Source organism: Enhydra lutris, unplaced genomic scaffold (genome assembly GCF_002288905.1).
Source record: "Enhydra lutris kenyoni isolate GAN:26980312 unplaced genomic scaffold, ASM228890v2 scaffoldscaffold22, whole genome shotgun sequence".
In the NCBI taxonomy this organism is placed as follows: Eukaryota; Metazoa; Chordata; class Mammalia; order Carnivora; family Mustelidae; genus Enhydra; species Enhydra lutris.
The window spans coordinates 26,657,845-26,671,591 of NW_019154106.1; the positions used below are offsets into that span (position 1 = coordinate 26,657,845).

General features: G+C 41.7%; 1 protein-coding gene across 1 annotated transcript in view; it reads right to left on the reverse strand.

The window, feature by feature from the left end:
- LOC111149480 (CD44 molecule (Indian blood group)) overlaps nt 1-13,747 on the reverse strand; it is an 86,409-nt gene that overhangs the window by 29,483 nt on the left and 43,179 nt on the right. The window contains 5 exon segments of the mRNA XM_022506573.1: nt 14-127; nt 2,730-2,855; nt 4,093-4,221; nt 10,698-10,928; nt 13,559-13,627. Of these exon segments, the coding sequence (XP_022362281.1) occupies nt 14-127; nt 2,730-2,855; nt 4,093-4,221; nt 10,698-10,928; nt 13,559-13,627 (669 nt within the window).

Genomic DNA, 13,747 nt, shown 5'->3' on the forward strand with positions numbered 1-13,747 from the left:
CAAAACCCATTACCAGTCATCCTTGTAGTAGTCTGAAGTAATACTCCTGGATTCGATTCACCGGGGCTCCGCGAAGTCCAATCCTGGTTCTGTTTTGGGTGGCTAAAAAGCCGTGGTGTGGTTGGAACTGTTATAATGATGATTGAAGCAATTAGGAAAATGTTAGTTCGTGAGCCTTCACCACTTGTTCTGCACATCTCTCCCTTCTTTGGTCTACACAGTGAATCATCTGTACCAGCTCATATAGATGGTTGAGTGGAAACGGAGGGAGAGCAGAGAGGACTTCAGCTTGGTTCAGCCATATTGTTAAGCACCTCAGTATCCTCTGCCTTCTGTCATAGGAGACGCGGGGGTCAGAACATGAGATTTTCTGGAGAAAGCAGCCAAAGGAGTTGCAGCAGAAGGAAGAACAGTTTTGCAAACACCAGCCCTCCACCGAGGAGAACCAAGAACATCAGAGTTTTGGCCCATCCACGCAGTCCGTAATGCCCCTGCGCGCTTGAAAGCCCAAGGGATTGGTATCATTGGCAAGTGTGCTACAGCAAGATCCTCAGGCTGAAGAGGTAGATTCCTGAAAATTATACCATGATGATATGATCACTTTATTTATTTCGCTAGTTTTGGTGGAGAAAGGCGTACTCTGAGCAGCCACGGATTTCCTATAGATGGTTCTAAGAAAGAACATCTACCTTTAACAGCCATATGATTTAGCTGTACATTTCGGAATGTGTAGCAAACACCTATGGTATTCTCATCAAATACAAAGCATTTCATGAGCAAGCCATTCATAACCAATGAGAGAAAAACAAGATTCATACATTCAGTAGAAAAGCACCATAGGTCACCAACCACCATTATGAAGCTCCCTGGAAAAAAAAAAAAGAGGCATACATCCACCAGAGGCCTGATGCTGTCACCCAAAATGATAGAGCTGGAGTAGGAGATGCACTTGAAAGAAGGATCATGATAAAATTAGGATCGGTTGCTTTAGTGAAACTATCATGTGCAAACCCATCCTAATTCTTCCAAACTTAACTTTGATACCCAACTAAATACAAAATTCTTTTCAGAACTGTAATACTATCAGTTTGATTTCACAGGTGAAATTTTCAGGTTGATCTGTTTGGGTTGCCACCCAAAAAAGCTACGTTTCTCGAGTATCAAGACCACATCTATCCTCATGGTCCCACCTGGAAGATGGGGCCACATCCTGAACCCAGAAGACAGTGTGATAGTAAAGCTCCAGTGTTTTTGGTTATTTGGTTTTCTTTCTGAAGTTATTAAGAAGAGTTTACTTGTTTTATAGACCAGACTCTGCAGAGATGTCTGGGCTAAAGAATGAGCCATTTAAAAGCTTAGATGTAAAGTGTCTAGTTCATTTTGAGTATTTGTGGTATCGATGCCATATACTCAGGTGCCTCAAAGCCCAAACTATTATTTTGGACTCCTCCCTTCCTGGGTGTTGTCCATGTGGGGACAGTCCTCTCAGGTTTCAGTAGGACAGTGAGAACTTCAGTGACCTGAGAGGGTCCAGTCACACTGCCAATGTCCACCTTCTCTAAGAACAGGTGATATGGTGGCATCAGGCTCGGAATTCTCATCTCTGCTCAGCAACATCTCACATCATTACAGATATGTCTAGGAAACCCAGTCATCTGGCTAAATGTTAGACTGACCTTTGTGTATTTTTTTAAAGGATTTTTGGGGCGCCTGGGTGGCTCAGTGGGTTAAAGCCTCTGCATTCAGCTCAGGTCATGATCCCAGGGTCCTGGGATCGAGCCCCGAATCGGGTTCTCTGCTTAGCAGGGAGCCTGCTTCCTACTCTCTCTCTCTCTCTCTCTCTCTCTCTCTCTCTCTCTGCCTGCCTCTCTGCCTACTTGTGATCTCTGTCAAATAAATAAATAAAATCTTAAAAAAATAAAGGAGGTTTTTCAAGAAAATAAAAATTTTTTAAAAAGGGGGGTTTTCAGCTCAATTTCCATCTCTGTTCTCAAAAAGTTTTATAACTGTTGCAAGTTTGGATACTATTACACAGTGTTTTCACTATTCATTTTTAATAATACGCACTGTTTTAGTTAAAGCTCAACTGACGTTCGTCCTTCCCTTCAATGTCTTTCTGTTATATTTGTGCCCTATTTGTTAAAACTAGATTTGTTCCCTTGGTTTCAACAAAGTTTTGATTATGATGATTCTTGAGTTCTGTACCCAACTTTTAAGGCTTTCTAGGGCCATCTAAGTCTTTAATGTAGAATCACCTGCAAGCTTTAATTAAAATCCTCGCACTCACATTCTATTGCTTCAGTAAGCCAGAGTCTGAAGGCAAAAGCTCTGGCATTTTTCATCTTTGTGTTGCCAGCACCTAGCACAGTAGGTATACAATAAATACTTGTAATGTTTTACTATGTCATTCCCTGTCAAAGCTCAATAATTCAAGAAGAATCTGCTGCAGCAGACCACATAAGTAAACAAAACAGAAAACCTGAGGCATTAGGAGTTTTATAAAAGATATTTTCCACATTTCTCCTCCAAATATGTTTTGGCTTCCATTTTTTTAAAAAGTCATTTTTCGTCCTTCATACTCTTACCAAGGTATGACTAAAGTGTGGTCAGTCATATGTTTATGCTAATTTTCCACAATAACTATTTCCCAAGGTAGACACTATTGGGCATCACTCAGTTTAATTAGTAAGCCTTGCATAAATGGTTCTACTGTAATTGATTATTCTTACTGGTGCTGGAGATAAAATCTTCATCATCATCAATGCCTGATCCAGAATAACTGGGGTGTTTGTCTCTTTCATCTTCATTTTCTTCAGTTGGTTCCCAGCCTGCTGAGATGATACTTGAATCCGTACCTGTTGTGGTGACTTATGTTAGTGGCTGAACTGGATGCCAAGCAACCCATTTGACAAAGGAAGAAAATCAGGCACAGAATGTATAATGAGTTCCCAACACTTTAAGAAGAGACTGAGACATCTGATTTGTGTTGTCCCAGATTATCCTGGTCTCTGAAGCTAAGGCATAGATCTTAAAACAATTGGCTATGACCTTTACAACTGAACGATCTACTTAAGGAAGTCGGAAGAATAAATATGGACATAACCCCACCAAAGAAACAAAAGAAAAACAGGCCAATAAACACTGCCCCCACCCCATGCTCTCAGATTATTAACTTATTAAGCATGTGCCATTAAAGCGAAAGTGTCAAGACTAGAATGGAAAGGTTTCACATGTGCCCATTTGTTGTATCAGCCACCTTCAGAAAACTGTCAGAACCTAAACACATGTCCACCATTTTTTAAATCTCATAGATGTATTCATGATTTGTTAATTCATCTGCTGACCTTTTCCAGCATCACATCACCAGAGCTCTGAACACAAGCTGAGCTACCATCCCAACAACAGTGCAGCATCCAGTCATAGCAAAGTTAGTCAATTCACAGAGAAATCAAGCCTGGCATTTCTCAGTCTACCAAAAGGGTGGACTAAAGTGGACTGGAGCCAAGATTTTGAGAAATTCTCATGTTTTCCCTTCCGGACACATCAGAGGAAAGAAGATGGTGACCCTGTGCCTCTTCTCAGTGATTGCTGTAGATGTCTCTTTCCTGAAAAGGGGTTTCCTATCATTTGACTGAGAGTCATGCTATCTTTTGGAGTGACCATCTGTCTTTTCTTACTACCAGTAGCTGCCCCAAGAATAGTTCCACTGATGGAGAGTTTCTATATTTTTCTAGTTCTAGCTATGTTATTTTATTTCCTCTTGGAAAGTCAGGAATTTCTAATGGCTTTTGTCTCTTTGGAATATCTTTCAGAGCCAAAATTTTGTTCTGTCATCAAGAAAGACTGGCCCCCTTTCATAGTGCTCTTAATAGCCTTCTCCAGGCCTATATTAATTCTATAGAATAAAAAGAAGAAATCTGCTTATTAGTGTTATCAACTCAAACATATGGGTCTCTGAGCTCATGACCCTTTGAAAATCATCAAAAACATGTGTGAAACCAGAATGCATTTCAAACTTAGTATCCCTGAGGTCAATGAACTATTGAAAACTGTCAAGAGATCTTATGAAATGAGATAATAATAACTCATTACCAGCCATTATCGTCGTTGTGTGAAGATGATTCTTGGACTCTGATGGTTGAAACCACCATGAAAGCCAATCCTGGGCTTCTCGCCTCTTGGTTGCTGTTTTGGGACTTGTACCACTAGTGCTCATCAAAGCTGTTGTAACCACAATGGAATTGACGGTTGAAAGGTTAATTATCAGCCCCTAAGAAATAGCACTGTATATGCTTCTACTCTTTTACTACTCAAGAGAGTCATCTATACTTCATATAGATGGCGGGAAGAAACAGAAAAGCACAGAAGTTCCACTTTATTTTCAAGGCCCATACTGCAGGTCATAGAATGTCAGAAATGGAAAGACCTTAAATATCATCTTGTTCATGATTCTCATCTTAAAGAGAAAAAAATGTGCTGGATGGAGCTTGCCTTGTCTGTAGTCAGAAAGGCCAAATGAAGGGCGCCTGGGTGGCTTTAACCCAAAGGCAGTGGGTTAAAGCCTCTGCCTTTGGCTCAGGTCATGATCTCAGTGTTCTGGGATCAAGCCCCGCATCGGGCTTTTTGCTAAGTAGGGAGCCTACTTCCCCTTCTCTCTCTGCCTGCCTCTCTGCCTACTTGTGATCTCTGTCTGTCAAATAAATAAATAAAATATTAAAAAAAAAGAAAGGCCAAATGACAGAGAGTGTGACAATAGTCTTTGAATTTTGAAAAACTGTAATGTAGAAGTGGGATTAAATTTTTGTGTGTGCTCCCAAAGGCCAAACCAAGGCCTGTGGTGATTCATTGTAAGTGGAACAAATATTTTCCCAAATGTTGAATTTAAAGGTTATAATCTGGACTATCCAACAAAGAACTTCTTCATAAAAGTTGTGTTCCTCACCATCAGAAAGATCACTTAGCAGGAAAATTATGTAGATCAAATCACTGGAAGTGTTGACTGAGCTAGACTATTGAAGATGCTCTCCAAATCTGAGAGTCTATGATTCTGAAACCAAGCTCTCCAGGGTCCTAGCCCTTCATGTTCTATCTTGGCCAACCAATATCATTCTCCAAGAATTTAGGGTATGATATTTCTGCCAGCAATCCCAGACACTTAATCCCAGCAATCCCCAACACACAAAAGAATGCCACATGAAGGGGAAGCTGGAAAAAGATGCCTTTCCACCTTTTTCCAGTTAGTGTCCAGATCCTCCAGCAATTTTGCCCATGGTCACTTTTTTATATCAACACTATATTTTGCAAAGCGGAACAGGACATTTTGAGTCCATTTTTGAAAAAGAGGTAATCAATCAGGAAAGATGGACAGAAATGAAGTGACCCAAGGATCTCACGAATAAGATCAGAAGTAAGAGTCCCGGTTTGAAAACTTCCCCAAGCCACCATTTCTGCCACCATAATGTGCACCAGAAGAATATTAAAGAGTGGATAAAAAACCAAAAAAAAAGTTGAAGCAGTGAGGCTGAAACCATCGTAAAATCCCCCAAAACAAAAGTAAGGTGATTAGATTTCTTTTTTTTTTTAGCTATCAAGAAAGCCCAGAAATGGCCCAAGATACAGCATTGACAAGACTTTTTCTTTCCAATGTTTGTTCTATGAAGATAAACATTGTAAACATTTAACATTTAAAAATAGCATATTCTTTATTCTGCATACCCCCTCTAGCATGACCTTTATCACCATGATATGAAATCACAACATAACATCAGCACTATTTTCCTTATGGGAATATTTGTTAAAATCAAATATACTTTATTCAACTAAGCTGAATATTTGTTAAAATAAAATATACTTTATTTGACTAAGCAAGTATTAAGGACCATTTTTATTATTCTCCTTCTGCAGAAAGAATGCCCAATTATTTAAAAATATGACCATATCCTCAATCAACAAAAGCTAATAAATGAAGATATGCTTGTAATCTCCCATTGTTCTGGACCTGGACTCTTTTCCCACATAAGCTCTCAGTCCAGAATACTTTGCAGGGATTCAGAGTTAATGGTCAAACATCCAGGCAGTCTAGATTCTCATGGAAAACAACAGGTCACCCCTCCACTTTAGAGCTGAGGACTGAGTGTCCAAACAAGTACACAGAACCTACACTTTCCATCCATAAGTCAGTATTTCCCTCTATTATTACTGACTGCAATAAGTAGACCAGCAGAAAGTAGGAGAATGCATTTTCTAATAAGCTTCTTTCAAAAGGATCTGTTCTGAATGAATCTCCTAGTTGAAGCTCCTGAAGGAAAACTAATTCTGATTCTATGTGCATGCTGCCAAAAGAAAAACAAATAGAACACAGAGGAGTATCTAACCGTATCCCAGATCCATAGGCCTCTCTGATAAACAAAATGGTATCAGATACCAATTCCTTAAGGATGGAGACAGGACATCAGTCCCAAACTTGGACATGATCATGGATATTCTTCTCCTTGATGCTGAAAAACTTGGCATTGAGGACAATGGATAAGCAGAAGACAGAGCAGTTTACCTGTTGCTGCTGCTGTGTGATCCTGAGTCTTAGGCTGTGAGTTACCAAACCAGGACCACATCCAATGCATTTGCTCCTGAACTGCTGCTTGGCTGTTTGAGTGCACAGTTGAGGTAACTGGATCAATTATGAAAATATCATTTAGTGAGATCTTTCTACAAACCTTTATTCTCCGCTCTATGTATATGTGACATCTGTCTCTATTGTAGAGCAAAGATTAGAAAAAGAAAGATTGAGGCCTGGCTTTATCTTTCCAATCTCCTGAAGTATCTTGGAATCTTAGAACAACATGAGAAATGCAAATTCTGGATGGGTGTCAATTCAGAGCTACTCAAACTTCAGACGGAACCCTCTGAACACAGGCTCAGAGCAAAATAAAGTAGGAACTTAACAACCTGTGAAGGAAAAGAGATTTTATGTTTACTTGATGAGGTGACCCAGCCATGGACTGAAGGTCTTTGATGCAACATTTCATAAAGTTGCTTTTATTCATCTGTGTTTGGAGTGTCTTCAGAGGTGCTTGCTTGTGTCTTCTGGGCCTATCCCTTCACGCCAGTAGTGTATGATAACAACTGACATTTCAAAGATCCACACACACTCATTAACTTCATGTCAAGCTTGATGCTTGAGCAGGAACCTTGCAAAGGGTGTGTGTTCAAAGTGTCGAAATCAGATAAAGCTTTGTCAAGTCTCCCTCTATAACCTTCCGTCACTTGTAATTCTTAATTTGGAATGTGTTTCCAACAAAGAAACAAAACTGCCCAAGCTAGAGAAATTCTGGACACCATTCAAATTTGAGAAAGGACAATCAGTGATATTTTGCAATTTGAAATCTCCCATTTGCATCTCAAGTAGGACTTGGGTCCAGAATGTTTCCCAGCGAAAGAATAGCAAAGGTCATCAGGATCAACACCTAAACAAGCTGAGGTTTTTAAAAGCCATTTTGAGCTCTACCTCCCTTTGAAAATCTGATCTAAGTTATGACTTCTGTCCTCAAAAGAGTGATGTAACACATACACATTCTCAAAATTCTGTATATTATTTCAGGTTCTTGAATGCCTTAGGGCCCATCATTGAGCCTACTGGAGGTCCATGAACACCAGGTTAAAAACTTTGACCCTATATTCACCAAATGTCAATAACCTCTGCAGTATGTTCTGTGCTAGCCAAGGACACATTGGCAAAGAATAGAGACGAGACACAGGAGCCAATTTCACCAACAATGTCCCCAGATCCACCTGAGCATCCCCCCTGAAAAATTCTCAGACACCCATTCTGTCCTCAGAAACTTTATTACAGAGTTCCTGCCACCTTCGCCCTATAAAAGGCCAAGAAGAGACCAACAGGAAGTAAACATACAAGAGCAAGACAGAAATAGGAGTTATTTCTACTTTCCCAAAAGGAGTCATATGAGATTTGGGGAAAATGGAAGGATCTACTGTCTAGCCAGCAGAGTTTCCAATTTTCCCCACCCACGTAGGCGATGCCAGACCAAAAATATATATGTATATATTTCTTTGACACCCAGAAGACAAGGAAATGGAGCGTTCCAAGGTAGGAGTCTCTGCTTCCTGAATAGTGTAGGTTTCTGGATTCCAGAGAATTCCAGATCACCAATAAAAAAGAGGCTGATGACATGCCCCCACAAAGTCTCTTCCAAAAATAACATTTATAATAAAAAGCCTGCTGGAAGTCAAAACCTACCCAGATGGTTGTTCTTATTGGCTTTCCCTATTGCCACCCACCAAGGACCCTTACGGAAGGAATGAGCTGCCAAACTAAAGATGCACTTCTCTGTCCTCCTCTTGACATCTGTCCTTCGGCATGCATTAGGGAGGATTTGCAATCACTCCTCTCCACCAAGACCCACCTTTCAGTCCAACAGTCATGAAGCTTTGGGAATCTCCACACTGGGCTCAGAAACTGGGGTCTATTCAGGAATTTACCAGTGGTAATCTTTTCTAGTATGCCATGGGTTGCTTTCAAGTTTCCACCTGATTTTTTTTTTCTTGGACACTCTTCTTTGCATGCATGGATTTATCTGGAGCTGCCACTGGCCATTTGGATGTTTTAGCACTTTGGTGACTCTCAGGTTGGCCCTGGACTCACTCTTTTGGACCAGTGAGTTTCTCTGTTCCCAAACTACTAAGAGAAACTTAGCTAAGTGCTTTGAAAAGAGGAAAGCAAGATTCTTTTCTCAACCCAAATCCCGAACTATGCTTTTGTGAAATCTCAAAGCACTCCTTCTCCTTGGTTTCTGAACAGTGGATGGGCTCCACAAACGTCAGTCCAACTCTGAGCCCCCAGTAACTAGGGCAAAGGCACAGAGAAGACCTCAAATATTGGTTAACATTTGGCAAATATTGGTCCTTATTTCCCTTCCGTATTACTTTCTAATGGTACTTACTACTGGATCCCCCAGCATTAGAACAGGCTTGGTACATAGTAGGTCCTCAAAATAAGTATGCTGACTACCTAACTTGGGCAGGAGATGTGCAATCCCTAAAAGATGTGCGGACTATTCATTAAATGTCCTTGTTGCCTTTCTAAAGTACATGTGTAATACTCACTGTTTGATATAGACTAATAATGACTTCAATGTGAATTTCACCTAGTTCCTCAAAGGTATATTTTGCCATGATTTTCTTCTTTGGTGGGAACTAGTACTTTGGAGTAGACTCGATCTGCCTCTTGCTGAGACCACTAATTGTTACGTTTGCCAACATCTGACAAAATTGCATGCTCTGATGATAGGAGCCTTCTGCATGGTTACTTTAACAGGGCAGGGAACTCAGGGGCAGCCGGCCCCCAGCAGCAGGGCCTACTGGGTTTGCAGAAGCTCTCCAGAAAGGTCGTCCATGGGACCATAGGAAACGAGGTGACCCAATCTCCAGAGAGCCAGTAGTCTGGGAAGGCATCAGCCACTTGAGAACGTCTGCTTCCTGAAAATGCTTCAAAGGATCTGCAGAGAATGACCAGACTTCGGGCCCATTGGTACTGCTCCCCCACCCTTAGCAAGCTGCTCACAGAAATTTAAAACACTGTTGAGCAAGTAGTCTTTGGCTAAATCATAGTGTTCTGAAGGTTGCCCTGAGTTCTGGGTGACAAGGCACAGAAAAAGGCCCTATGCAGCGCATTCCCAAACCAGTGAATGTCAGCCACACCCTTGGGAGAGCAGAGTTCTGCCCCACAAGAGCAAAAGCCTGGACAAAAGAAAATCCACATAAGAGGAAAGCTGCCCAACACGCGGATGCCCTACTTCAGTTCGAATAATCCTCCACAGAAGGAATGCAGCCAATCTGGAAACCCGTTTTAAACCACAGGGAAAAAGCAAAGTGGAAAGCAAAGAAGGAGGCCAGAGGGAGATGCAAACACTTTCCAAGGACAGTGGAGCACAAAGGGCAAAACCCCAAAGAAATCGAATGCAATGTTGCCATATTTCCACTCTCACAGTTCCCAGGTAATGAATTACCCACGTTACCATGCAAGTATTAACAGCTTTCCCCTAGAGGCTGCAAGGAGACAACTTTTAAGTGGGTTGAGTTTGATCAGGTAACTCCTTTAGATATGCTTCCTTAGACTGAAACCAAAGGAATTGTTTAGTAAATCATGGACGAATAGGACAGAATATCGCACCATCAATAATACTGCATAAATCAAGTTAAAACATAAAAACGTAGAGTTAAGATGAAAAAAGTAGATGGGATGGTATGCATCTGTTAGGATCCCAACTTTATGAGAACAATCTTATCCAAAGGTGGAAAAGAACAAGAAGGAAACACGTAAAAGTAAAAACAGCTTCTGTAGCATGCCCGAACTGTCACCACATCCCTGGGACCAAAGAACAAGAAAGTCTTCTAAAAAATCTTCCAGTATGGTGCTTCTTACCCCAAGGTAAGCAAAGCAGAGGAGAAGATGGAAACAAAACAAAACAAAACAAAACAAAACAAAACGAAACACTGCACACAGTAGCAGGCAATGACTACAGGGCACTGGTTACCATCATACCCCCTTCCCCAAATGGTGTCCCCAACTTCTAGAGACAGGAGACAATCAACACACAAGGGAATGCTGATCACCCAGGAAGCTCAGAGCCGGTTTTGTAAACAAATCACCACGGGAAAGCACAGTGATTCATTCTCCTTACTGGTAATGGGGGTATTCTCCGGGTTGTCAGACACCCCGGTACTGTCTTGGTCCTGGGTTGGGTACACAGTTGGAAGGAGGGTGTGGAAGACGTAGCCTCCCGAAGTGCTCCTCTCGCTGGAGGAGCCACTGCTCACGTCATCGTCAGCGGGGGTGCTGGGGTTGATGTCTTCAGGGTTCGTTCTGTATTCCCCTGTCTGGCTGTAGCGGGTGCCATCGCGGTTGACAATGGCTGGGGGAAAGAGAAGGCACTTTCAGAACTTGGCAGCTGACGTTTGTGGAGTATAGGAAAGACTGTGGGTTGTCACATAAGACAGTGACTTCAAAGCTATTTTTCTTCATTATCAAGCAAAACAACACCTAACTACCTATCTAGTCGGGGGGGGGCAGGGAGCAGGGGATGCTCTAAGAAAGTCTACCCTCCCCTGCCCACCTGCACCCGCTGGAAATGGGGAGGGGGAATGAGGGTGTGTTTGGAAGTCCTGATGTTTGAATCCCAGCTGTGTGTGCCCTTAGACAAAGCTGGTACTGAGCTTCGGTTTTGTCATTGGTAAAATGAGGATGCTACTCCCTTTTGCTCTGAGCCCTATATGATACGTGGTACGTGAAGTGCTTAGCACAGGATCCTATATTGAGCTGGTCTCAGTAAATGATAGTTCTCCCACTGGTTCCTTTTCTCCCTTCCAAGTACATATAAAATCTGTTGCTGTTAATTCCATCTACTTCCAGAAAGGATTGGAAGTAGGACACGAAGAGGTTAGCAGTCTCAACAAGGAATATATATTTGCACATCCATGAAGAAAGAGGCTTTTCTTCTAAGGAGCAAATTTTGTCAGTCTACGTGAACCCCTACTCTGGCTAAGAAATCAGCATGCCTAAATGATGACTGAGCCTCCGCCCATCCTCCGTGAGATTCAGTCTTGAAATTAAGAGGCACGGAGGTATATAAAGATCAGAATCTTTGATTTAAACAAGGAAATGTCTAGAATGGACAGGTGAAGGAAAAGCAAAGCAAATTCATTCTTTGCTCCTCCCTGAGAGGATTTGCTGCCTTCAAGTCTGGGCCACTCACTGTATAAGTGTGCATTTAGCTAAAATTATCCTCTGCTATATTGCACTGGACTAAATGTTCCTTTTGTTTACCTATCTGGCTTGCCCAAGTGGAACTATTAGTAAAACATACATTAGAAAATATTGCAAGGGTGCCTACGTGGCTCGGTCAGTTTTGGCTCAGATCATGATCTCAGGGTCATGAGATCGAGCCCCACATGGGTTCTGTGCTCAGTGGTGGGGGTTGGGGGTTCTGCTTGAAACTCTTTCCCTCTGTCCCTCCCCTCACTTACTCTCTTTTTCTCTTTCAAATAAATAAATAAATCTTAAAAAAAATTGCAAAGTCTCAAATACCCTGATAATCTCTCCAGATGTAGATCTGATTAAAAGATATATGACCAAATTTGTACAGATCTGGACTTTGAAAGGTATTGGTGGGGACCAAGGAAATGGGAAGTTTATTGAACATGACTATGGTCCTGACATGCATTGGACATACTACTTTTCTTCATTTTCATTTCAAATCTCACAGGTTTTCCATTATCCAGATGAGAAAACTGAGGCTCAGAGAGACAAAGTCATTCCTTTGAAATCACCCAGGTGGCAAGGGACTAGGATTCAAACCAAGCCTGACTGAGACAGCACATCTGAACTTGTGAGTCTCCCTTTCCATGAGGCACGGGTCGGGGACAATTTTTGGCCTAACAGTATGGGGCTGGGTTTGCGTAGCCATGATGATTCTCATCCTTCCGTCGCCTGCCACCTCTGTTCCCTTGCACAGGAAGGGGTCTGTCTCTTAGGAGGCAGAAGTCAGGCCTCCTCAACACTATGATACTTCTCAAAAAAAGTGAGGTTCAGAAGCCATAAGATCAGGGTTAATAAGTTGACCTCTTTGAAAATTTTGGTTGAGATTTTTGTTCTCATATACTGCCAGACGCCTACATCTTGGGATCATCAAGATGATTTTAGGTGGATGTGGTATAAATAATGTTGAAATCAGAATTAGAATTAGAATTAGAGTTAAATTAGAATTCTCTTCCAGTACACAAATAATCAATCAAACAGAAAATTTAGGGGGCTGGAATGCATCTCCCCCTCGCCCTTATTAATCCCTCCCCATGAAAGAGAACATGGCTCAGACTCAGAACCTTCAAGCAGCTAGAATTTAAGAAGACTATTTAATTTGTCCTACATGTAAGTGTATTTTTAAGGATACCCTCTGCTTATGACTGGGGGTTTTGTTTTCCATTTGTAGGGGATTGTTGGTTTATTTTGTTTTTTGAAGATTTATTTATTTGAGAGAGAGAGAGAGCATGAGCAACAGGGGCAGAGAAGGAGAGAGAATCCCAAGCCGACTCCCCGCTGATCATGGAGCCTGACATAGGGCTCGATCCCACAACCCTGAGATCATGACCTGAGCTGAAATCAAGAGTCAAGACACTCAACCAACTGTGCCACCCAGGCACCACGGCAGGCTTTTTTTTTTTTTTTAAATAAACTCATTTAAAGTGGAAAAGAATAGGCCAATTAAGTGAAAAATATCAAGTAAATGACTGTGCTGTGTGCACAGAGGTGCCCAAAAAGGTGAAAGCAGTTTTCAAATGACTGCAATTTGAGGAACAATGTGTTGGGGTCAACAGAATAGCAGTTTCAAGCCACTGTAGGAAAAGGGGAAGGGACAGTGAATCACACCCAATGTCCCTCGCCTTGGGGAAATGACTGCTCTTCTACTCAAATATGAAACATAGAAAGTACACCTGATCCCCTTCCCAAGAATGGGAACACCCCACTAAAGTCAGAAGAGATACGTACTTATGGTAATTGGTCCTTCAAAGGCATTGGGCAGGTGTGTGACCGATGTACAATCTTCTTTGGGTGGAGCTGTGGAGCAGCAAAGAGAAAAACCATGAGAACTTTAAAAACATAGGAGCAAAACTGATGTCCACTTCTATTAGTCAGGATGGGGTTTTATTAAAGCTCTATTTGGTAACTAGACCTTGT